Source organism: Pomacea canaliculata, linkage group LG10 (genome assembly GCF_003073045.1).
Source record: "Pomacea canaliculata isolate SZHN2017 linkage group LG10, ASM307304v1, whole genome shotgun sequence".
In the NCBI taxonomy this organism is placed as follows: domain Eukaryota; kingdom Metazoa; phylum Mollusca; class Gastropoda; order Architaenioglossa; family Ampullariidae; genus Pomacea; species Pomacea canaliculata.
The window spans coordinates 1165120-1192497 of record NC_037599.1 but is presented as its reverse complement, the minus strand read 5'-3'; the positions used below and the strand labels follow the sequence as shown (position 1 = coordinate 1192497).

The 27378-nt window shown below is 48.3% G+C and overlaps 1 protein-coding gene across 1 annotated transcript in view; it reads right to left on the bottom strand.

Annotated features, from left to right (window-relative positions):
- The window catches only part of LOC112573863 (protein patched homolog 1-like), a 71473-nt gene that overhangs the window by 13872 nt on the left and 30223 nt on the right, over positions 1–27378 (bottom strand). The window contains 23 exon segments of the mRNA XM_025254515.1: positions 1740–1818; positions 1821–1881; positions 2139–2276; positions 2775–2966; positions 3170–3258; positions 3485–3656; positions 4048–4193; positions 4427–4556; positions 4782–4955; positions 5075–5235; positions 5515–5744; positions 6141–6259; positions 7103–7228; positions 8486–8578; positions 8709–8867; positions 9207–9338; positions 9466–9613; positions 10035–10156; positions 11679–11771; positions 11969–12104; positions 13331–13428; positions 14046–14115; positions 14656–14842. Of these exon segments, the coding sequence (XP_025110300.1) occupies positions 1740–1818; positions 1821–1881; positions 2139–2276; positions 2775–2966; positions 3170–3258; positions 3485–3656; positions 4048–4193; positions 4427–4556; positions 4782–4955; positions 5075–5235; positions 5515–5744; positions 6141–6259; positions 7103–7228; positions 8486–8578; positions 8709–8867; positions 9207–9338; positions 9466–9613; positions 10035–10156; positions 11679–11771; positions 11969–12104; positions 13331–13428; positions 14046–14115; positions 14656–14842 (3055 nt within the window).

Genomic DNA, 27378 nt, shown 5'->3' with positions numbered 1-27378 from the left:
CATTGCAACACCTAATCACAAGTCACGTGGTTTTAAATCTGTCGTCCCCACCTCAGCTTGACATAATCATGTGACTTACAGGTAACAATATACACATCCTCACGTACAGGGGAAGGGGGGGGGAATGGGTTTTTTTGCCAAGCCAGCAACTATGGCAAAGCAGCCAACCGTGTAAACAAGCCACAAGCAGACATCACGTGACTTACAGGTCATAGTATACACATCATCATGTGCATGACCTCAAGGTAAGTTAATACAAACCACGACAGCCATGAGTACCAACTCTGCCGCCTGCTGCTGACTATCAAATATCACTCACAACAAACCAAGATGGCAGTCAGGGTCATATCCGTTTTTAAAAATTGCTATCCTCGCGCTCTCTTTTAGCGATTTTAGATCAACCCCCATCCCTACCCCCTTCCTCCACAAAAACAGATGATACATCTATCTCACTGCTGACTCAGGGCTACATGGCGGCTGCGCTCCACGGTCTCGTCGACGTCGAGTGCACGAACCACGCGGCGACATACTTCCAAGATGGCGGTCTTCAGTAAGACAACAAGAAGGGTGTCCGAGTCGGTTTCCACGGCCGGCAAACTACTTTGGGTGGCGCCTGCCTCCACCCGACCTTGACAGGCACGTATCAATTTTGAGACAGAATAGCACACCCTTTATAGATCACGTGACCCATGGCACGTGACAATTTGGGTGACACTAGCCAGGCCAAGCGGCATCATTGTGCAATAACAAAAAAATGGAGGCTGCACAACAAGCGAGCAGGAAAAGCAAAGTGAGGTTAAGGTCATTGCGCGGGTCAGCAGCAGATGGACCAGGTCGCCATCATGGCCAGCTACCTTGTCGTGACCCTAGGTCAAGGCAGGACGCTACAACGATGTAAGGGATCCATGTCAGCTCTCCTTCGCGAACGGGTGCGTTCAGCCCTCCACGGATGCAATCTGTTGTAGAGACGTGAGATAATGGCGGGGTGGCGTGTGCGGTTGGAGGTTTTAACTGTTTGGCAAATGGCTCGACTCAATCAAGTGCTGATTCAATGGACCACCCCGTGTGCCTGCAGATTGCAGCGCTCAGCACGTAGGGAATTCCCCTATTCCCCCTTCCCCCACTCCTTCCTAAACAGGGGGCCTACCACTCATCCACCCCCAATCAGTCCCAAAATAGTTCTGACAGATGCAACTCATCAGAGCGTTGGCCAAACTTCTACCCGCCTCCTGATTGTCTCCCCCTGCCCGCTCCTCAGCTCCTCCCTGAACCGTGGGTCACACACGAGTTATTTTTAGCTGAAAGTCATCTATACGCTTATGTCGAGATGTGTCTCTTACACCCCGGGTGTTGTCAATGTACACGATCTGACATGATGTGCTCCCTACACACCGCGGGACGTGTGGCCGGACAATGGCGGCAACAGGTGCTGTCCGCGCTACAGGTCAAAGGGTCAACAGACGACACGGTCTGCCCCACAGAGGAGTGTACCTGTGTGTCTGACAGTCTGTAGCACGTCACTGTCAGCTGAGTGATCAGCATGACAAACACACTGCCATTCCTGAGCCCGCTGCCAGCATGGTCACGTGGGGTCTGGCAGTGTGGTGCTGACTGCGCCACACAGGTACTCGGGGTACGAAGATGTACAACATCGCCAGTGTAAGCACATCATGTTTCCATGGGAACGCAGACATGAGGGAAACACACACACACACAGGCTGATGGTGGCGACGACTCACTTGACGATGAAGTCGAACTCGGTGCTGGCCAGCATGACGATGCCCAGGAAGGTGGACAGTGCGCCGTGCACCACAGGGCGAAGGTGTGCTCGGTCGCCATCATCACTCGACGGTTCCGCGAGCCAATGGCCGTCACGAATCCCTGTGGAGCCACAAACAAGAGAGTAAGTTTTCACCAGTGGTCAGCTTAACAGGAACTAGCGGCTACCTGACTAACCCTCGACTAATGTCACAATACTACTTGCGCTCGTCAGCTTTCTTGACATCTCGCAGTCAATCGATTTAAAAAAATAATTTGAATTATCCCATCACGAACTATTTTAGCAGCTCATCTTACACGAGTTCTTGGCAATGTGAGGTGTGTATTGCGTGGAAGAGACCAGGGTGAGCACTACTCACCACACACACATGCAGTGTGAACTCCACGCCGATGCCGACTGTCATGACGAGGATAACCGCGGGCACGGCGCTGAGCTTGATGCCGGACAGCCCCATGAAGCCGAACAGCTCCACCAGGATCATCGCCAGCACCACCACCTGCAACAAGGTCAGCCTCAGCATGTCATCGCCGTCTCAACGTATTGCCTTTCATGTCATCAGCCTTCGTCATCCCTTTCACTCATCGACCTTTATCATCGCTTTCATATCATCAGCTTACTTAGCACTTCTCTCTCGACTAGATGACATGCCACACAGAAAATGGCCGCACACACGATGTTCTAGTGACACTTGTGATATCATAACAGTCAGCTCTCTTTAAAGGTTTCTCGTCAGTATTGCGCGAAAGTCACGTGATCGTCAATAGGTCAGCTGAATGTATTAGTGTCGATGCGGTCATTGATGTCCCACAGCCTCCTAGTGTCCTGATAGTGAACTTACTGACTGGGTCACTATGTCTAGTCACGTGTGTGTGTATTTACATATCAACACAAAGTGTGACAACATGTAGTCTGCACACACACTTGCGCGTTCTGGAGTGACTAAACAGACAGGAAGTAGTCGTCTGTAGACTGAGGTCATGAGGTCATGTCTTACCAGCACCGTGGCCAGCCAGGGGTTCATGAGGACGATGGTCAGCACCACGAAGGTCGTGCCCAACACACACAACAGCGCCAGCAGCAGGTAGAACCGCAGGTGTATGTACTGCTCCCAGAACGTGAACGGCACCCCGCTTGGGTAGTTGGGTAGTCCGCGCTCGGTGAACTGGTCACAGACGGAGCGAAACGCCTGCACAACAACCAGCATTTGTGTCAACAAACATCACAACAACAACAAGCATCTGTGTCAACAAACATCACAACAACAAGCATTTGTGTGGGTGTGAAAAAGGAAAACTACTTTTTCTGACTTAAGAAGACAAAGTGGGGGAGGTGGGTAGAACAAAAACCGAGACAAGGCGAGGGGTTATCTGCTCGAGCTGTGTTGCTGACCTTGACAGTGTTGAGGATCTCCTCCGTGGTCGACAGGTTGGTCAGGTAGAATGGAATCTGCGCGTAGACCAGTGGCTGGGACCTGGGGACTGCGGACACAGCAACAGGACAAGTCACTAACAACAACAGCAGCAGAACTAACAACAGTTCCACCCAACCACAATACTTTCACAACACCCGTGGATGCATGAGCCTACAACAATTTCGACAAGACCTCTGAATGTTCCCCAGTGAGACAGCGAGGTTTCAAGCGACAAGGAGGACGTTGTTGATGACAATAACTAAGGGATGATGATGATGACGATGACCACTCACTGTCAAAGTCGAAGTCTCGTGGGTTGTGTGTCCAGTCTTTGGGCAAAGGGTGGAGGTTGCCCATGGACGCTGCGTAGGCCATGGCGTCGTTGGCTCGCCAGGCAGACAGGTAGTTGTAGAAGGCGCTGGGGTTGATGATGCCGTCCGCCGAAACCAACCGCACCTTCAGCACCTGGCAGACAAGACAAGGGTGTCACGTGATGCTCTGACGTCAACAGCAATTAACGGTCTCCACACGACAAGGACTGTCACAATGTTCGACCTCAACAACAGTTGTCTCCACAGGTCATAATGGTGTCTCTGTCTCGTATACCGTGTCACCCTTGTCCCTGAGTGATTGACTACAGCAGCACCACCACCACCAGCTACTGCGATTACAGCAGACTCACCGGGTAGCATCTAATTTTTGAATCATCCTCCTCCCACATTACCTTTAAACATTTATTTCAAGCAGTGAGCAAGCTAACATCAGATCCGAGTGCAAACAAGACAAACGGTCGGGTAGGTTGTTTGAGCTTTACAACTACGGCGCCGGGTGGTGAAGATCGGGTGTCATTTCTCACCTGGTTCCTGTCCAGCGGCTGGTCTGGGTCCCCGGTCTGTGCCAACAGCTTGTAGGCGAAGATGCCGTCGTCGGAGGCGTTGTGGTACCAGGTCTTGACGGTGATGGCGCGCGCCGCCACGTCACGGTCGAAGGCGTTCTGAAGGTCTGCACAATCACACACATCATCGTTAGCTGCAGCGACTGGTGTACCCGACATCTTCACCAGTTTCTCCACTTAACGACAATGCCGGATACAAGAACGAAAGAAAAGAGGAGCAAGTACATAACACAAACAACAGGAAATAGCAGAAGAAATAAAGAGGATGTTAGTTGGCCGAACGTTTACTGAGGAACTGTGGGATGTCCAGCAGAACTAAGGACTAAATCACGTGACCTACTCTGTAGCCAATCCCTGAAGATTTGCAGCCAAAATGGCGGCGCCTTGCCGTACTCGAGGTTGACGGCGCGCTGCAGTGCGGTGTTGTAGTCGTACAGCAGACGCTGGCTGTTGGGGTAGTCCATGTCGCCCTGCACACCCCAGTTCACACCCGACCATTAAGCAGGTGAGCCACATATTTGATGCACTCAGGCACGTAGCAACCACGTATTACAGACAGCAGTCAGGCACGTACAAACCACGTATTTTACACAACAGCCAGGCACGTACAAACCACGTATTTCACACAGCAGTCAGGCACGTACCAACCACGTATTTCACACAGCAGTCAAGCAGGTGTAACAAGGTAACATTACCTGTGTAATGGCGTAGACGCTGTAGAAGCCAAAGTACTTGGCCTGCGCCTCCAGGAAGTTGTACTCAGTTGTGTCCCGCGGAACCACGTCCGTCAGATCGAGGCCGTCCTTGACCTGCGCCAGGCCCCAGACGCCCACCACCAGCAGCACCAGGAAGGCCACCACCACAGTCACCTGCACGTACCACCAGCAGGAACCAGGGTTACAGTGAACACATCTTACAGACCTCACCACCGCAATAAAACTCGCGACAACACTGACAGTCTCCCGGCGACAACGACCGCTTCTCTCACCTTGACGAAGGTGTGGTCCAGGAGAAAGGTGTACAAGCGGATAGACAGACAGGTCAAGGTCATGCTGCGACACTCTTTGTGCGCGTGCTTGCAGTGGTCGCTACACGTGACCGTGTCTTCAGATGTCAGGCACTGCTGGGAGGACGTGGTGGACGGGCAGCCTGCAGACAACGAGACAATAACTGTATGTACATCACACAACAACTCTGTCCACAGAGTCACATTACACGTTTACACATTTACACCCTCGCATGCACTCGTCTTGTTTACACTCTTACAGGTGTTGTGCGCACGAGGAATGGCCTGCATGCTGTACTGTGTAGTACTGTACGGCCACACTGACGTACACGTAGGTACGCCATCAACTCGAAAGTTCAATCCACACACACACATACAAAGGTAAGTTGTGGCCGATTTCAAGAACTACAACTACAACTCACCTGAGCTGACGTCACGATTGCGGCGCACGAAGACCGCCTCACCTGGTGCCAGGCTGGTGACAGCACCACTGCCGTCAGGTGCCGTGTGTGTGACCGCGTGGTGCAGGGGGACGGAGGTGTAGGCGGGTGGAGGGCTGTAGGAAGGGGGAGGCGAGTGTTCGTGCTGCGACTCTATGATGGCCTCCCTTGAAGTCGGGTGCAGCTCCAGAACCTGGTTGGCGGGTTCAGCACTGGAAGGTCAAGGCAAGAACTAGTAAATAAATAAACATTGGAACCACAGAGTTCTTGCTGGCGGTCGTGATCTTTGTATGGCCGACACCCTAATACGACATTGCCACCCACTACACAGCGTGTGCCGCAACTACAAATGTAATCACGACTGGACTGTGATCACGTGACATTTAAAATACAGTTTCACGCACTGCTAGTAGGTGTCCGCTTCCTGTCAACAACAAATAACCACCACCTCAATGTAAACATATCAATGAATGATAAGCTGCAGTAGGTGTCATGCTGCTGTTTATTTTTGATAATTTTCGGGTTGACACACACAGCAAAGAGAGAGGACAGGGAAGGCGGGTGGCGGAGAAGTGGACAGGACAGATACCACGTGACCAGGCACTGACCTCTGGAAGCAGCACAGAACGTCGATACGATTGTCCTCGCGCCTGGCCAGGTCAAGGCTGACGATGGCCGGAAACACCACCAGCACGGCGCCGATGTTAAACAGAACCAGAATCCCCGCCTGAAGACACACATAGATACTGTTACATGTATATATATATACAGTGTACAGGGATAATCACAGGTTTGGTTACGATGGTGAACAGAGTGCATGCAACACACCCAGCGACTCTCTGTGTTGCAATTATTAGCCTTGTGTGGTATGTACAGAAAGATCGTTAAACGGCAAATGACAATGTTTACTCTCCACAATTAACGACAGGGGGGTGAGAGGAAGGTGTTTTGTGCCACAACCGCCGAGTCCCCAGCCCACCTCTACGACTCCCCCTCCCAGCGACTGTGTCTGGCATTAGGAAAGTCGCGGCCCACCCGCCTCACAGCCCGGGCGTTACAGCTAGAATACACTCCCACCCTAATGCAGGTGTTTGACATTTGTCTTTCCTCATCAGGCACTTACCGCTCTACCCACCCCTACCCCGTCCCCCACAAGCACCGAGAACTTGAACCGCCCGAGACCAGAATGTGGTCACGTGAGCACGAGCTTTTCGCCACTACGTCACGTGCACGCCATAACCTGCCCTTTTCTTCCCTCCCGCAGGAACTCCCCCACCACCACCACCACCACCCCGTCCTTTTCTCCACCAAACTCCGCAAGATGTCTACTGACCCCGTGTCTATCTACCCCTTCATGGAGTCTGTAAGTACACACAGCAGTCTACAGTATTTTCTCTCGCGCGTGCACGCACACCATCACATCCGCAATCTCGCACAACACTTGAGCCTCACGATCATGCAAAGGACAATGAAACAATCTTCTGCAATACAGGGATTCACCAAGCGTGGCGACCGTCGTGTTGCCATGACAACCACAGACTAGGGACGACTGTCGGGTTGCTATAGTTACCTGCAGGGAAAAGGCGCGCAAGGCCGGTATGGGAATGATGGCGGCGCTGAAGAAGGCCAGCATGTTGGTCACCGAGGTCAGCAGCACCGTCACACCTGTTCGCTTCAACACCTCCCCCGTCAGCTCCTGTCACACACCGCCACACAACATCATGACCTCTGCCCTTACACGCACACACATCCAAACTACAAGTTCTCGCAATAAATACTTGCAAATAAATCAAACTGAGCACACCTGCACGTTAATTTCCGTTTATCTATTAATAAACATTACCACTTGTGCCAACAACCACCAGAGTAAAAACATCGATACACAACGATCAACAACTGTCTCAACTTTCAACAACAAAAGAGAAATCAAAAACATTCCACAACAATACCAATAATAAAAACATTGCATAAGTCTCCCAGCAATTAAAAACATAACACTCCAATTAACCAAAATATAACATAATAAAAATGCACAATATTCCCCATAATAAAAAAAAGTGAGAAAAAAACTTGGAAAAGCTGGCAAGTCACTGGTTAGAAACTAATTTAGTTGTTTGAAACCAACAAGCTGTTTCCAATTATTTCCACAAAGTTAAACACAGAGCTGCTGCCTACTCCTCCTTGTTAACTGATTATTTTGACATGTTGTGCTCTAGCTTATCTTTGTGAACCAACAATTGCTGATCCTTGTGAACAAAATAAACAACAATTGCTCTAGCTTATCTTCCTTGTGAACAAAATAAACAACAACTGCTCTAGCTTATCTTCCTTGTGAACAAAATAAACAACAATTGCTCTAAGTTATCCTCCTTGTGAACAAAATAAACATCAACAGGGGCCGACAACTCACTTGAATCCTGCCTTCAGCAGCACGGGAGGAAAGACAAGGAGAGAACATGTGAGTTCCTCTGATTCTGATGACAATGTTTGATGAGATTGTCTGGTGAGATTGTCCGATGACATCGTCTGATGTGATTGATGACAATGTCTGATAATAATGATTGTCTGGTGAGATAGTCCGATGACACTGATGACAATATCTGATGACACTGATGACAATGTCTGAACTCGTAACAACATTATACATGAATGCCGCCAACACTTACATCGCCAGAGGCATTGTGTTCACAGCTGATAACATGAGTGACTGGGTGTGACTCACCTGAACATCGCTACACACACATACACACACATACACACATACACATACACACCGAGACAGCTACAGTGAGTGATGACACACAGAGACAGCAACAGACAGTGACAGTGATGACACACTGAGACAGCTACACACAGCTACAGTGATGACACACCCAGACAGCTACAGTGATGACACACCCAGACAGCTACACACAGTGACAGTGATGACAAGAGCTGTGCCAGCTGCACCTACCTGGTAGGGAACATTCTTGCTGCATTCCGCATACGTGTGGGCCAGCAAGAACATGTCATCCACACCAAGTCCCAGTGCCAGAAATGGAATGATCTGCAAAGTTACCAGAACAACATTGTAAGGCATTGTTCCTTTATCCTTACACCTTCTTCCCTCACCTTCTCTCTCTCTCCATCTCTCTCTCTTCATCTCTCTCTCACAGACATACACCGACGGCCCTGACCTGTGTAGTGGAGGCGTTGAAGGTGATTCCCAGGACGGAACACATGCCCAGCCCCGCCGCCACGGCCAGCGACACCAGCGCCACCCCCGCCATGCCGATGCCGCTCTGAGAGTTGACGGCGTCGCTCCAGCGCATCAGCGACACACAGGCGTAGATGAACTGCACAGTGTACAGCACTAGGGTCACGACCCGGCTCTCACAGCACACTCACAACAAGCAACATCACAACAAAGATCACAACAAACATCACAACAAACGACATCACAACAGCGACATCACAACAAGCAACATCACAACAAACATCACAACAAACATCACAACAAGCAACATCACAATAAACTATCACGCAATCCGGGGAGACAAGCCAAAGCTGTTGTTGTTGTGAAAGTGAATTATTCTCTGTGTCGGTGTTGACGATAGATAATACACACGACAACGATGACATGCTGACATCACAAGCCCCACAAGCCCCAACATGCTGAGGACACAAACACTGACCATGAGGACGAATCCGATGACGATTCTGGTGACAGAGATGCTGGAGAAGTCCCGCATGATGTCCATCAGCGAGGTGTAGGAGAAGGCGTACACGCGGTCACGTGACGTGCTGTTGTCAAGGCCGTTGATCACCTGGCGACAGACACACGGCAGGTCAATGGGCATCCACCGATCGACCTTACGTTTCTCTGGGGCCTCCAGGGACCTCCTCCCTCCCCGACTCCCCCACACCCACCCCCACACCGAGGACTGGACTCACCGCTGAGAACTTGCGCTGCCACGTGTGCAGCACGGTGCGCGCGGCGTCCAGGGTCCACGTGGTGCCGGACACGCGCTTCTGGTCCACGTAATAATCGTACAGCTCCTTCTCCCCCATCAGCTGCAGCACCGTCTGGTACGCCTCCACCCTGCACACACACAAAGCACCCGGCTGTCTTTAACGACCACACCCATCGCTGCCACCGTCTTCCTTTTTGATGGGACCTCTCACCTGAGAACACCTGTGGGGTCATGTTGTGCTGACCTCTGCCCCGAACCCATTCATTCACTCACTCACTCACGCACTTTGTAGACAGAAGTCTGAGGTCTGGCCATGGTCATAATGACACGTGTACAAACTCTCTAAACCCTCGTCTGTGTCCGGACAAGGCCGGCCTTTAGCATGGTAACCTTGATACTGTGTGGCGCCACGTGGGAGCTAGAACATTCCTCATGATGTGCACTGCTCGTTGTAGTGTTTGTTTATTAATGAAATAAAACTATCGTCTGTGTGTACTGTGTGCATGAAAACATAGGACAAGCGGGTAAAGGCGTGCGTTGACCTCTGACCTGCTGATGTAGCCAGCCCTGTTCTTCATGACACCTCCATAGATCAGCTCTTCCTTCCAGTGCATGAACTTGCTGGAGAAACCATGGCAACCACCCGTCAGCACTTCACCCAGATCCAGAGGCTACACATCACAATAAGACCACGTGACATTCACAATGAAGAAAAACGGTCAAAATAATGTCGTCTTGACCGCCGAGTCCTTCTTACCGAGTGCGATACTCACAGGACTGGCGAGTATGTCAGTAGTGGCAGTTTCACAGTCATCATCGTGACACAATAGTGGCAGTTATACATCTGTCATCGTGACACAGTAGTGACAGTCAAATTACAATCATCGTGACACAGTAGTGGCAGTCGGAATACAATCATCATGACAATTATAGTGGCAGTCGGAATGCACATTCTGACACTGACAGCAACGACCAACCCAAGCCTGACACTGACAAATAAAATACTGACAGACACGCGGACACCACACAAGGTCGCTCTTTGACCCACTTCCTGCTGGACTACAGGCTAAAGGTCGTAGGTGCTAGTGGGGGCACGTGCTGACGTCAGAACGAGGCTGCTGCAGGTGCGAGACGGAGGTCGACCAGCAAGAGGTCTGCACGAGCGGCTGAACGTGGCCGCGCCTCCCGGGTGCCCGCGCGTTCTCCGTGCACGTGGCCTGGGTGGCGCGCTATTCCTGTCGGGTAAGGTCTTCTTTGATTCTGTTGACACGTTGTCTTGGAAAAACAACTGAAGGGTGCTACAGGCTTCGTTTACAGCGGAGCACCGGGTGGCAGGAGCCGACAACGAAGCGATTTTAAACACACACAGGCTCAATACCCAAACTGGCCGCCACCCTTTCTTCTTTATTCTTTATTCCCCCTTCCCCTACCCACCCACATACACATCCATTTTTTATTGCTTCGTGCGGCCCTCTCCTCCCATCTTCCATAAAATAAGTGCGAAAACTTCTAGCTGCGCGGAGCGGGCGGAGAAGTACCCGTTACAACAGTGTTTACTTGGGTCCCTCCGCCGCCTGTCAGGCAGGGCATGCAAGCACCCCAAGCGTCCCGAAAGAGGGGTGGCTGGCAGACAGCAGCTACGGTTTCACTGACCCCTGGACTGCGTAAACACCCGAGCCTGCTTGTCTGTTTACCCAACCCCTTGCCCCGGCCTCTCTGCCACCCCCCTGATCTGCCGGCGGGTGAGTGCGTGGGGGGGAATAAGGTCGGCGGTGTCGAACACCCGGACAAGGACCTGGACCATCACGATGGGAAAATACTCGTTAGCTTTGTCTCCCCCTCACCGTCTGGTCAACACCACCGAGGCCCCCAACTGCCGGTCGCCATGTGTGGCCGGAGGGCACTGTGCGGACACTCATCCGGGACATGAGAGCAGGTCCCACCCGAGCCCTGACCTCACAATAGTAACTGGACCGGATAGTCTGACATGAAGGTGTGTACCTGACACACACTGGTCACACCTGAAGAGTACCTAACAGGTAGCGGTACCCGAGTACCAGGGCCAGCAAAAACATAGACTGCACTGTCTCTGCCTCTCGTCGTCACTGTCGTCATTGTCGTTATCTATTGCTAGAGCCACGCCTTCAACATCACCTTCAGATACACCTGCCCAGTGTGGGTACTGTGGCTCACCTGACTCGAGTTCTTGTTGGGGGCTGTGTCCGGACAGTCTTCATCCTGTGGGTTGAGACACGGCTTCTCTTGGTAGGCTGTGCCCACTCCAGACTGCGACACACACACAGACAGACACACGCGCGTACACACACGCGCACACACGTGCACGCGAGAACGCAAGATAAGTTCATTTTTTCATTGCAAAAGTCTGCTTCCTGAGAGAACGAGGGAAGAAGTCACAGTGCGAGAAGGAGAGCGTGTGAGCGAGAGAAAGTAGAAGAGTTCTGCTGCTGGTGAGCTGTACTCACCATGTTCATGATGTCGCTCAGCAGAAGACCGAGGTTGACTACGGTCTCTTTCGATTCGTCGCTTAGCAACGACTTGACGATGCCCCGGGGGTTGAGGTTGGCCCAGGTGAGGTGCTCGGGAATTCCGCTGAAGCCCCTGCAATGATAACCGCTGACGTCAGCAGCTGGAATCACTACCTGACAGGTAGCACGTGGCACGTGACCATGCCATCACGTCAGTTGGCGAGGCAACTACTATGTCAATGAGGTGAAAACTGTTACAGGGTTTAGCTGCTACCTGTGAATGTACAATACAACCCTTGTACCCCTGTACAGGTGTGCGCAGGCGTGTGTGCGTGCAGCATAGTCTGTTAGTCTATTATCACTCGGAACTAAAGGTGGAGTCTGACACGTGACCTGCATGTACATCAGCAGGAATCTGGGACACGGCGAGTGTGGATGACTACAGGAAGTAGATGTCTCTACGTGTGTACGTGTGTGCGCGTGTGTATCTTTCCTTCTCACCTGCACCCCATCTACAGGTGTAGGCGAGGCCCCAGTTTATCCTCCTCCCCCACTCCCCTAACTAGGTCTAGGTAAGGCCCCAGTTTAGGACAGGCCCACCCACGCGGGGCGAGGAGCGTGTCAGGTGTTGAGGGTTAGATTCTATCACCCGGAAAACCACAAAAGCGCGAGGAAGGCATAATACCTGCCACATACCCGGAGGCCGTGTACCTGGGTTGATAATGGACAGGGGGAGGGGAGGAGTGAGGGATGGGTGTAGGTGCAAAAGGTAAGGGCTGTAGTACAGTGTGAGTCTCCCGACCTGTCAAACAGTACAGGTGACAGCGGGAGAGAGAGAAGGCAAGGAAGGCTGGAGGACAGGCAGTCTGACAGGAGAAAACAACCTGGCAGATTACATCACCCACAATATTTTCTGCCAGAACTCATGTAGCCATAGTAACTACACTTTATGTCCGAGACCTGGTGCATCAGCAATGCAGAATTATTCAAGTTCTATCAATATCACATCTTATAGTCTTTCAACATGGCATCTGTAAACTTACTGTAGCTGAATGAAACGAAAAAAAAATACTTGTACAAATACAATGGCACTGTGTGACTCACCACTTCGTGTTCTAGAACTCATCAAGGACAGTACAATGCACCATCATACAACTTCATTGTATTAACTGTACCACTCAGATATTGCTACCAAACTTGAAAAGTTTCTTACAGTATTTACAGCAACAGTCGTTTCTATTTGTAAGCAGCCTTCATGTCAATGGTCAACAGACTATCCACTGTTGATGCCCAGTGAAGTCACGACATATCAACTTTATATATATATTTACACACACATAACAAAGAAAACCAACCTACCCAGTGCTGACGGGGTAGTCAGGGCCCAGCAGCAGACTGCCCTCCCAGAAACAGTCCAAAGGGGTGATGATAACACAAGGCATTAGATCCGCCAACATCTGTGACCAACACATCAACATTTACGATACAACTGCACCACAGATACATGTACACTCAAACTCTGCACACTCCTATGTTTACATGTTTGTACTCTTGTGGGATCAGAGCTGAAAGGTTTGCTGATGTTTTTCTCTAATAACATGAGCTAGTTGTCAAAAGTCCTCTGTAATTTCTCCCCTTCACAGCATTAAACAAAATTCTAACTTTCTATCAGATGTTATTTGCAGCTTTGCAGCTTTACTCCCAGCACTGGACTAAAAAATGCATTCTGGCTGAGAGCAGACAGCACATAAGCTCAGTGACAGAACAGCAACCTTCGTTTTCATAGCATTTAGCTCCCTGATAAATCAGGTTCTCATCAAAGATGGTTAGCAGGCTTCCAGTCACTGGGCCAGCAAGACAGCCTTGTGGGCAATTTTAAGCTCTGACCTCCACTAGCAACAAGGCTATACAAAATATCTACTTTAATCTGTTGGAAAGGAATATACACAAGGCCTACAACTAAGCAGCATTTTCTATGTTTTGCTGAGGGTTTCATGCAAAAACATACTTTTTAAGTAAGAGTGTAAGCTTGCACCACAAGGGATATAACATATTTTTTTAAACTGAGACTTACACGATCCAAAAAGTCATCTTCAACAACTGGGAAGTTGGCAGCATAACAAATGTCCTGAAACTTCCACGCTCTGTTGAGTGAAAATATATGCCAACACTTGAACATAGAACATAATAAAATGTTTACTCCTAGCATGACAGCAGCACTTGAACATAGAACATAATAAAATGTTTACTCCCAGCATGACAGAGCACTTGGTGAAATTTGTGCACCAAGCAAAACACTCGGCCATTCTGACAGCAGTGTTTAGTACAACTTAGTGCATAAACTGTTTGTCATGCTAACTTACTGCTCCTCCCCACAATATATACAAGAGGCACAGTGATAGGCAAGATGACTAATGAGTGGCCTGGAGAAATGTATATATATCATTAACAAAAAATATACCTCAATACGAGTAATAAATTGACTAAAATAGATTCTCTCCTCAATATGAGTATGAGTCAATATGACTGAAGAAATATTTTTATATTTAATAAACATTCATTTTTCAGTGCATAACAAGATGAGATTTCCTTTAAACACAAGAAAAGTTATTAAATCCTAATTTTACAATAAATAACTATTTCTAAAGAATAATGGTTACAAAAAGAATTATAGTTCTACTCACATTCCATCCATCTCCACTTCAATTTTCGTAGCTTCTAATACAGTATGATAATGCAACAACAAAGAGTCAAGGTTCAACAGGTTTTTGGTATTCTTTGGTGTTTGGAGGATGAGTTCATATGTTGTACCGCTGCCTTCTCCTAATGTTTTGCGCGTGTATTCCAATTCTTTTTCCAAGCGCCCGCCCTCTGAAATGACCAGGAAACCACTAGTGATAACACAGATAAAGGTTGATCCATGACAATAACACGAAAAATTGTAATATTGTGAAAGGTTGTGCGTGCAGTGAGACAGTGAAAGTGGAATACGGCTACACAAATATTGCACTTGAAGACAGAATAAATGCTGGAACATAAACAACGACTACGACTACAAGGCGAAAATCGGATGATGGAGTGTGACAGATGGAAACAAACACTGCTGATGGTTCTTAAAATAGCTGGTGTTAAAATGTAACCCTCGCTCCCACCCTCGGCACGCTCCCTCTTGCACCACGGTGACGCACTTCCGAGTCCCGCTGCGTCCTCTGCGCATGCGCTCGTGGAGACCAGAGTCGTCACTACAGCCTGACGACAGGCTGCGATGCGCGTGCTGCATGTACACGTGCCTCGCGACAGGTGGCGCTGGCTTTGCCTCGGCCAGTGCGCAACCTGAATGGTTCAGTTCTCGCCAACTCTCGTACAAGCCTCTCCGCACTTTGCCACTATCGTTAACTGAAATCAGTCATCTGAACAGCCACGTCATCACAACAATACACTAATCATTACTTCGAACCCGCAGCCGTAATAAATATATACATACACATAGACCAACTTTGCACCTGTACCTGGGGTCAAAGACTTAGAGACCAACGCAGTCAGACACAGCGACAAGAGTGGGGATGTCCCTGTAATGGCACCACCACCACCACCACTTACAAACCTGCGCATGAAATATGCACCTGGCGACAAGGCCTGTGATGATCCAACCCGCTCTGGCAACACTTCTCTAATATTTTCCACAAAAAAACAGGATTTCAACACGAAACACAAGACGTCGGAGGACTCACAGAAAAGAAAACTCATTTCACTACACTCGGTAATACTTGACACAAGACCAGGATTTAAATGGTAACAAGACTCGCGCCATGATCGTGTTTCTGGGCTACAGTTCCAGGATTTGCATTTCCATTGTCAAGGGAAACAATGTAAGTTTTCCACGCAGCAAGAACTGAGAGAAACAGGGTGCCTCTCCACCCGCTACACACCCCGCAGCCATCTTTCAACCCTCGTGACCAGGATTCGTGCAGCCCGACACGCGCGAAGGGGAAACAGTCAAACCTTATTCCAAATTGAATGATGAAATCTCACTTACTAACCATGTCTCAGAAACAGTATTAGTGATATCATCCCGTAAATAGTTCCAGACCACTCAGAAGGGGGAGGAGGGCGAGACAGTCGATGAGATTATCTTTCACTGATACAGAGTGAAAATACCAAAAGGTCTTGCCTGGATGCACTTGCAAAAAGAACTACTGTGGTTTACATCCGACACAATAAATTCGTTCACTCACTCTCTATCTCTGGCAAAACGTTAAACTGCATTGTTTATCGGCCGTTAGAAACGGACACGTGTCCGTCCTTGTGTGCGGGAGGGCGGTCGAGCGAGCGAGCACACAAAAAAAAACTTCTTACTTGTTTGTTCAGACCCCCTCCCACTTTCCGTTGATTCTTCCCGCCCACGACTCATGTGTTACCTGAATCCGAACACCCAGTCCTCCTACTTCCCCCACCTGAGGACCACCACCCCTCGCAGACGGCGAGCCAGTCAGGCGGACCGAGACCGCGCCATCGGGTGCACCAGGACCGTTTCATCATCACTGCACGCGCACACTGCACAGCAAGCTTCTGTCGCATCCATGCACAGAGTGAGAACCACCACCACCACCACCACCGTGCACGTTCGCCACATCTGCACCCAAGCCAGGCTATCAGAAACACCCGACGACACCCGCAGCTTTGGATAGCAAGGGGAGATCAGCCTCAAGTCTTACTGCGGTCAGCAGACGACACCTACAGCACAGCCGGTCACCAAGCGGCCTGCAGGACAAACCGTGAGTATGTGACCTCAGTCGGGTATAAAACTGCCCCGCACATCTCATCAGTCATCGCCTCGACTGTCATCTACCCGTTTCCTCGCGATGTCACTTGTCTGCCCATCGGTTGCTGTTGTTGGTAAGCGTCCACCGCCAGACCCGCGTCCCATGATGCAGCACAACGGACACCAGGTCTAAAAATAGCCCAGCGCTCACAGAGCAACTGTCAACAAAAGTTGATTATCTCAATAAAACTGCGGCAACACACAAACACTACAAAGAGGAGAAATTCGCTGTGAAGACATTTCACATTCTGCAGGTACAGGTAGGTACAGGTGTGTCTGAACTACTAACTGCCAGTAGGTGTGCTAACACTGACTGTCATGACACTCAAGTGAAGGAGGGCGAATATTGACCGCAGCCATTGTCAACAGGTGACACGCTCAACAATGAGCAGTTACAGTACTGAGGGCTGAGAGAATAAAGCGGAGGAACACATTAATGCCACGTGACCAACAGCTGATAAGCCAACACACATCTCAACCTTAAAGCTAGCCACCCCCAAGTCGGCGAAGTTTTGCGAAAATGTAGCCTGTCACAGGTAAGAAAACAGTGTAGCCTGTCACAGGTAAGAAAACAGTGTAGCCTGTCACAGGTAAGAAGCTAGCAGAAAACAGTGTAGCCTGTCACAGGCAAGAAAACAGCAAAAAACAGTGTAGCCTGTCACAGGTAAGAAAACAGTGTAGCCTGTCACAGGTAAGAAGTTAGCAAAAAACAGTGTAGCCTGTCACAGGTAAGAAAACAGTGTAGCCTGTCACAGGTAAGAAGTTAGCAAAAAACAGTGTAGCCTGTCACAGGTAAGAAAAACAGTGTAGCCTGTCACAGGTAAGAAGTGAGCAGAAAACACTCAAGCTACATCATGACGGGTGTGGGAGTATGCGCGTGCCTGCCTGCAGTTGAAAGGTCACCACAGGAAACAGGTTGGGGTGGTGAGAAGGCCTCCACAGGAGGAGGTCAGCAGGGAGGCCCTCCATCTTTCCTGCCAGATGACTACCCCGCCTCCCCGAAAACCGTCGGGTCCTTGTTATTTACTGCCTGCAAGGCGGCTAGATCACCCACACACATCAACCATGTGAATGAAATGCCAGCCACCCGCCCCTCCCTCGCCAAATCCCTCCTTCCACCAGTCGGCTATCTCTAGCAAACATCCACCCAAGTGTCTTTCTGTCTTGCACACACACCCTCGTCTCTCTCAGTGCTATGTTCCGCGTGTGCCTAACATCTAGGTGTTCACAACTTCACACAAAATGTTTGGAACACTAACGCACGGATGTTCAGAGAAACATTCATTCCTCCTCTCTTTCTATCTCTCTCACAAGCTGTGGTCCAGCGTCCAACATAAAAATCCCGCCTCACATTTTGAAAACTGCCTGCGGACTTTTTTTTCCCTACGAGATTCTATTTTATCCCATGTAGGCGCCTCTCCTGCCGAAGCACTTCCCCCCTCACCTCCCAGGCACCCACCCGTCAGTTTGCCTCCCGACTGCAGGATCTGCCACGGGGTTATGGTTCCCAGCTGCTCGGGCAGTTCCCGTGCCAGGTGAAAGTGAGTGCCCTTCACTCCTCGTGCCGACCGCTTCCATGCCTCCAGTCTTTTCTTGTCGGTGCGCAGTCCCCGATGTCTCTGCCTGCTGGCACCCGGCAAGAGTGATGATGCCACCCCAGTTCTTTCTCTCTTGTGTTTTGCTGGGATTGCCGGGCCCATTCCTTCAAACCCTTACACCCTCAGTGGCATGCGGCCAAGCCAACCGACTTTGGCCCATCCACCACAAAGCCGTCTGAGCTTTTCAACATTTATTCAACCTGGAAGCTGGTGAACACTAGAAAGTCTGAGACACTGTCCCTGGTGATGCTTGACACTCCGGCAGCTGCCAGACCTGTTGTCCCATGTGACCACGGGTTTGACAGCTCCGACAACTGAGCTGTGCATGATGTCAACTCCTGCCTAGTGACCAACTTGTTTCACGAAGTACTTGTTTAGTTTGCTTGATGGCTGGATGGGAGGAAGTCCTGGCTATACCCGAGCACCATTTTGGACGGGAAGCCGTGTGAAGCTGTCACATTCACCGTCCACGTGGCTTGAGATGCACCTTGTGATCCTCCCTGTAGTGGTGACAACTCAGCCGTTTGTGTGCTGAGAGTTGAGAATGGCACACGCGCACGGAGCACGCGCACAGCTCGGCCTTCCCTTCATTCTCGTCCTCCCCCACTCTCATCACAATGAGGCTCATCGTCGTGGTCAGCGGTGAGGCCTTGTGGTCTCTAGATGAAACTTGATGGTATTTTGGAGTCCCGGGACATAAATACCTTTGATGACTGACCACCACCATTTTCTTGTCTAGCTCTTCACCCTCCCCGGTTCATTCATCCACCTTCCACTGTCCATTTCTCCGAGCTGAAACACGATGGTACTAAAAATAGAGGAATACCAAGGTGGTGGCCCATGCTGAGTGTTGCCAGTGTCGAGGTGTTGTCTTCAGCTCGGTGGGGAACAGTCACATCACAGTCCATTGAGTTCCAGTCAGTCAGAAGTATTTTTCCTTTTGTTGTTCCTCGTGGAACGCGCTGCTAGTGTTACGACTCAGTGCCCGTAGTGTGTACTTAATCCGAGTGAAATGCTCCACACAAAAGCAAACCTTTTGCCAACAAAAGTGTAATTCAGCCAGAGTTGCGCCGCCTGTAGGTTTAAGGTGTGAGAAAAGCATTATGACATACATCGCCGTCCCCTGCCACTACAACCTTAGGGTCGTGTGGTGCTAACAACTACTCCACCCACCCACTCCCCCTTGTGAACGCTCGACACAGACAGCGAGACAAGCTGCTGTAGAGAGGATGACAAAGTAAACTACAAAATGTTGTAGAGAGGATGACACGGAGCACACATGTCGCTACTCGCCAAAGCTCGCGCTTCCGTCCTGTGAAATGCTTGACTGCGCATGGCAGTACTGGCCCCTTGAGACTTGGTGCTGACACCGGGTCGTCAGCACCAGCTGGGTGGTCTGTCTGTCTGATGCCTGTCATTGCCGTCATCAACAGCACTGCGAACTGGGTGGTCGTCTGTCTGGTGTCCAACAGTCCATTACCAAGCAGGTGGTCCTCAGACTGTCATCACAGAACGTCCAGCAGACTGTTGTCATTAGCAACACACACTTTGTGGTCTGCGGGGCATCTAGCAGACTGTGCTGTGAAAATTTATCTCACTAGCAGGGAGGGGGAATCTGTAAGACCTGCAGCTACCTGCCCTACGCCCTCTTGCTACAGGAATCCAACCCCCCACTCATCGCAGTTTTTTTCCACTTTGTAAATCTCACTCCAGGACTGGCGCTCAGGGCGCCAGGCGAGTCATGCAGGCGGTATCTTGCAGGAACTACAGGCCTTCGCCTCTTGACCTCTTGTGGAATCAAAAGCTGCTGATGCATCTGGGCCTCAACAAGCACGTGCACTGCGCCACATGCAGTCTGCCGACCAGCTTAGCCCCTCTCTCCCCTCAGTACTGCACACAGCGGCCTTGTCTCCTCTTCCCTCCAAGTCTTCCCACTTTCTTCTGCCCCCTCCTGCCCAACAGGTGAGCCGGTGTGTACCCGTTAACACACTTGCTGTACCTCCTGGGTGGTACCTCCGGGTGGTTTTTCAACTGTTGCTGGAAGTGCAGCCCTTGGTATGAAGCTCTTCATCACATGACCCCTCATGTGGCATGTTGCATCAAACTGTTGCCAATTATCAAGCTGTACGAGACTGAGTGTCATGACACAAAGTGCAGTAGAATCGCCAACACAGAACTGACCACAGACGAGTATTTCTATTAGGTTCAGTGTGACATTTCTGCTCTTTCCCTATTGTTATCGTTCGAGTCCATATAATCTCTGAAGTCTATGGAATTGTGCCTTATAAATCTCATCACCAATATCTGACTGTGTTACATAGAAATATGTAAACTGTGCCAGCGAGCAAGGTCTATGACACAAGATAATGGTATCTGCATTAACTGACCTGTGATCTCAAATGTACACAATGACATTCAGTAAACATTTTGAGATTTAAAAACAAACACTGCAAATTATTAGTCCCACATACCAGGCAAGGAAGTGAGGAAAAGTTATGTAGCTTCTCTCAAATGGTCAACTATTTCACTAATGTAAGGATAAACCAATCAAGTCACCAGTCATACAATTACATAAGTGTTGGTTTAGGCTGGTTGCCTAGGGTTAATTTCTGATGCTAAATCTTGTAGCTGTGGTGTTGTCAACTTATGATTGATTGAGTCAAGCTTGATGGGATGCAGCATCAACATAGTAAACTAGTGACATAGTTGTACTCTTGATGTCCCTTCACTAGGCTTATAGGTTGACAAGTCATATTCTGCAAAGAGGGCACAAAATGTTAGTGAATGGAAAGATAAAAACTGCTGTGGTGCCTTCAGACAACTCTCCTTCACTCACACTCATCTTTTTCCTTTCTTTCTTTCATATCTCTTGCTCTCTCCCATCACTCACTCTGAATCACTTTCTAGCTTGCTTCATCTCCCACCTGCTTTCCTTCCCTCTCTATCACCATTATCTCAAATTACAATTGTGTCAAAGGGATTGGTGGATGGTGTACCTGACAAGTTGTTCTGTTAAGAACAGACCACACTCACGATGAACATCAGAAAATACTGGGCAATGTACCCAAAACAATTATTCCAGCAAATTGGGGATCAGACAAACAGCATAATTTTGAATAGTTCCTGCTTTATTCATTGAGCTAACCTCCATATGGGACAATGCACTGGATAAAGTATTATCAATCGCTGCCCACTCATAATAAATGACTGCTGTCCTTGCTACCGAATATTCTATCAGAAAAGCTAAAGAGATCCTCTTCAGCATGGTAGTATAAAGTATTTTCTGATTACCCTCCCAAGCTATCCTTTACATTATTTAATATACTTTTTTTTTCACAAGTTTTATCTGGAAAAAACATTCCACTCCTGAAACATCAGCCAGGTCACCTTAAAGACCCAGAGGCACCACATCCTATAAGGTCATCTTACGGATGTTCAGGTCTCTGGTGGGAAGTAATTCTAGAACTGCTGCACTAGAAACACAAGATAAAGATTTAGGTTGCTGGAACTAATTCAAACAGCCGAGGCTTGATGCACAAATTGAAACCTAAACAAATACACAATTCACACCAAGTTAGGCAGGAATTTTCCTCTAGGGTTCAGTTGTGGAATACGTGTGGCTGGTGTATGCTCTCCTCCAGCATGTTTATTTTGTACACTTTCTTCATTCTAAGATGTTACTGGTGGCTTTTAATGAAAATATGCAGAGTTTTGACATATCATCTATACAGAGCAAACTTGGACAATGTGGTCAATGAAGTGGCTTCCTTATGCCAGAAAGAAAGACCAGGACCAGTGGGGGATCAGGATGAAGGGGTAAAGAGTAAAGAGGTTGTTTGGAGGCTGGCACCACAGATCTTCTATCTTCCCCTTCACTCCAAATTTTCTCTCCCTTCACCTTCTCCATACAAGTGCACTGTGCACTGACAATGGATCCTGACCACCCCATGTATACAATAAAAGACTAGATTATTAACTGGTGGCTGTCCCTGGAGTTTTGGGGTCTATCATATGGCTGATGGTCTTGCAAAAACTAGGCTGCACGTAAGTGTTGTCTCTAAGACCTACCTCACTCCCCGACAACCCAAAGGAGACATTTTTACTGATGTTCCAGTAGTTACACAAGATTTACCTCGATATTAATGTGGCCATATAGACTGATGGTTCTAGTTTTTATATAGGATTTAAACTACTGCTAATATGCTCATGACCGTGGTGGCTCCAGTTTATGTACAAGATTTATGCCCATCATAATTGTGCTGATATCCTAATCATGAATGTGATGAAGGCAGAAACAAGCAAACGCTGTTTGTGATATACATCACAAAAATCTCACAAAAATGTTACATGTCACATGCTCCTCTCTGAAAAACAAGTCTGGACCAGCCTCTCCTGGGAGGGTGCTACCAGTAAACATCTTACCATTCTATCTTCTGCTTCTTCTCACCCAATATCAAATGTGATTGTTTTATGCCTGGGGATGCATTTTACTGTTGACAGGCAGTAAACTAGCAGAGATGTCTACATATGTGCTTTGAGACATGGCGGTAAGCACTAATATCACATCTGCATGCGACCCCATAGACTGCCAGGCAGTGAACCCTAGTCACTTAGTAACACTTTCCTGAGCTAGCTCCATACATCAGGGCTGACAATAATGGTACCGGAAATCTAGACCGTCACCTGCTTTCACACGCACACCGCAGGACCCAATGCTTAAAAGTCTTCTTAAAAAAAATAGGACAGAGAACTCCGAGCAACATCTTCGCACGCCAGCGTGAGGTATTGAAGGAGGGACAGAACTGTATGAGAAGAGTAAACATACCGTTTATTGTGCAACTCTGCCAGTGCAGTTAGTACACATCGAGATGTGGCAGCCATAAATCTCTCTCCAACCTTCCCTTCCCATCCTCCCCCTCCCCCACAACCAGATTCCCTTCCCTCCCTCTCACGGCCCCCTCCCCTTCTTTCTCTCGCTCACCCTGTTTGCCATTCAGGACTTTGGCCTGACGTACGAACGGTGGGTGAATGAAGGGCGAAAGTCGAGGTTCCCCCAAATGATACACGGGTCTCTGCGCACGAGCAAGAAAAAAGGAGAGAGAGAAAAAACAGCTTCAAAAGAATGTACTCCAGGCGGTTCTAAGCAGACCACAAGCGGAGTTAACTCCAGTCGCTCAGACACCAACGATGCGACACATCTCCGCGCCAACCGCCTACTTTGTTCTTCTTCACCTTCACACCCCTTCAGCACCTCACACAGCAATACATGCGCTACACGTGTGTGTGTGAAAATGTGGAAGTCAATGAGTGTGGCCTGGGTTTGTGAGCATGCGCGGAGCTCTGAGGAAACCAAAAGCCGAGAATTTTGTCAGGCTGCCAACGTCCCATCTGCCCTCCCCACCACCCGGTAGATACTGAAAGCACCTCTCCACCATCAGACAGCACCTTTCCACCATCAGAAACACAAAGCAAGGTTGACAGCCAACGCCGCCTGGGCGGCCTGAACCTTGGAGTGAACTGCGCCAGAGAACTCCACCCAGCTCCCACCCCACACACACACACACGTGCCCATTCTTGATTGTGTGTTAGGTGGCGTGCGTGTGGTGTGTGTGTATGAAGGCGGTGGTTGTGCTGTGTGTGTGTGTGAGAAGAGACTGTGCTCTGTGTGTGTGTGTGAGAGAAGGAGGAAGCAAATGAATTGAGGAATAATGAAAGATGGAGGTTGGTGGCAACCCCTGGGTTACTTTCCACCTCACTAAGGCATTGTGGAGTTCAGTCCACAACCACCAGCTCTTACAGTCATTAACAGGTCATTCACTTCCTCCAATCATACCTGTTGACATGCAGCAAGCCCCTATGACAAAATTAAGTTATAGTAAAGAACAGCCAGGCTACTGAAGGAAGACAAACCATTTACACCCTTTATTTGAAGTGTGAATAGGGTTTTTATGATTGTCATTTAAAAATCTGCCAAACACAATTACATCTCAAACATTGAGAGAGTAGCAGTATTAAAAGAATCCAAAATCCTGTTTATTTTCAAAATGAAATTTTGTTCTGTGAGTGGCTTCAACACACTGAGTCAAAGTTTCTTCAATTCATTGCGTGCACCCCATGTTGCATCTACATATCTGAGAACCACCGACAGTAGGGTTTTCCTGACTGCTGCCTGCATTGCTGTTAACGCCACATGAAGTGCTTTATTTTTTTGCAGGGTTAAGAAGATAAGGTCAGTTCATTCATGAACTCACAGGCTCCTGCCCACATCCCTGTCTTCCTCAGCGATTTCACCCCCCATCCCTTACACACACACCTAACTTCCCTGGCCTGCCACTCACGGGTAATCTCATGGATTAGCTGCCCCTGCCCCCCTGCAATGTTCACTGTATTCATAGTCAATGAACGACCTAGGCTCTTTTGTGTAAACTTCTAACATGACATCTTTAAAGGCACCTACAGCGAACTCAGTCAGAGAGGGGAACGATACAAAATAGTTCCATACCATTAGCCCCACAAAAACACAACTCTACAATTCTGAGACTATGCAGCAGCAGAGCCAATCAGTTAATGTTATACTGACAGACTGCAAAATGTAAGGTAAAGATCTCAAGCCACCTATGAGTTATCCTCAACTATCAGCTCTAGTAAATAACCGACCCTGAAGGTAGTGTATGACTTTTCTGCCAGTCTCCATGTTGTCACTGCATTACCTGGCTGCTACTGCTTCTCAAGACAAGCTTTGCTCCTCACTCACAAAGATCTTCTCTGACAACATCCTCCAGGGTGTGGCTTCATTTATTCCAGGCTCAGTGACACAATGCCCAGAGCCCCAAACCACAAAAGAACGACTGCAACAAGATCATCCTCTGTTCTGGGCACTGGCCATCTATTCTTGCCGTGCACCCACCAGAGCAAAACAAATGAACCCTACTCACGCTAGATGCATAGTATAGCTCATAAAGCAGGATTTGAGTGGCTGAGCCCGGACAGGTGACGTCTGAGTGCTTCGTTGGGTTTTTTTCGTAGTGCACTCATGGTGGATGTAGCTGATTGCAGTCCCCCCCCCACTATTTCCCTCCCTTACCACCCATGCAAGGCTGCATCACCATGACACTAACAGCAACATTTTTGTGGGTGTTGTAATTAGTACATCATGAAGTCTGCCCTGGTCCTCCCTTTCTAAAGCAACATCACAGCCAAGCCATACATGGCTCATTTTTGACAACTCACTCTTAAACTATTTCTCTCTCATACACTCACACCGACAGACAGCTCTTTCCATCACCTAGTTTAAGTAAATGTCCAAGTGACAATGACAACTTATTTTTAGTTTAAATCTGCACTCTTTGCATTCCACATGTTTGGCTTGTTTCTGTTACAGAAATAATATTTTAATTTTACATGTCAGTAATGCTTATCTTAAATAAGTACATCTAATGCTAACCCTTTATGTCTGTAACTCACATGACAAGATCAAAGGCTACCAATATTCAGTTTTTCGGCCAGTAATCCTAACCCTAACCAATTTCACAGCCACTAGCCCTAACCACTCAAACATGTCTGACCACCACCAGACAACAGCCTGAAACAGGAAGCCATAGACCACCAGTTGATCAAGGTGCACAAGCAATGATTGAAGAAGCTGAATTTTTCAGTGAAATAATTAAGTTTTATAGTCAACAGCCATTGCTTGTCCACTGAATGCGTACTCACTACCTAGATTTTATAGCTTCATCTAAAGTTTCTGCAAACATTTTCTAAGCATAGCCAGTCAGTGGCTGTTGGTCCAAAAATTCAAAGATTAAATGCTGGTGAGGATAAAAACTTGTCATAAAATGCTGGACATCTCTGGATATCTTCACACAACAGACATCTCTCTCATGGGTCATCGTCACATGACTGACAGCACAGTCAAAATGTTCCAGAAACTCCAACAGATGCTGGGACAAACCCTGAGCAGTAAGACTGCATTTTTCCTTCTCTTCCTTCACTTTAAACATCCGCATCTGCAGATTCACTTAGTGCACCCCAATATGGATAAATAAAATCTCCTTTGGGTTTCACCTCTGTGCAGCCATGACACAAAAAACAGTAAGCTGATCAGGCCCTGGGTACTCAAAGAGTTCACAAAGAGCTTTATGATCTATGTTGTGAAGGCTCCAACATTCATACTTCGCATCGTACCACCCAAGAAGAGTGTTTTTCTTACCTCTGATAATTGTTTGCAAACTATCCCTGCAGGCGGGATATGTGCCAGTCAGATTACCAAGATTGCAAGAAGGGAGGGCACAACTTGGAACATGTCCAGCCCAGACGGCATCACACCCATCTCCATATGGGTGGTATTCTTTTTAATTCTCACCCAGTGACCTCTCTTTTCATTTTGCCCCCGCACAAAAAACGCCTGTTGATTTCACCTCATTACTTTTTGAAGCTTTCTCTGTTCCAAGACTTCTCTACTCTGCCTAGAGTTCGGGGGTGCTAATTAAAGGGGGCTGAGAATGCCCTACCAGATGAACCGTCTTATACAATGAACCAGATGAAGTGAGCTAAAATTGTCCTGTTATTTGTCGCTGTTTCTGTGCACAATTTTAGGTTTGTTGCTATGTAATTCTGTGATTTCTAAATTAATATAAAATGGCATATACCAATTGTTTTGCTGGGGTACACTGTGTGCATAACAATTTGAAAAAAATATATTCATAACACATATCCTAGAATTTACTGAGTGAAATATCTAGGAATTTTGCTTATCAGCGTTATCAGATTTTAAAATGCTCTTGTTTCTTGTCAGATTTGCCTCGAAAGCTGTCTTAAATATTACATCTTAAATGTTTTGCGTTGGATAAAAAGTCTGCAGCATTCACTTTTTTCTGTTGACTTATTTTGTCTCAACTTTGATAATCAAAACTATTCATTAACACAAATGCAAATTATCCTACCAATTATATCCAGCTATACTTTATTAACATGAGTGTAAAGCCATT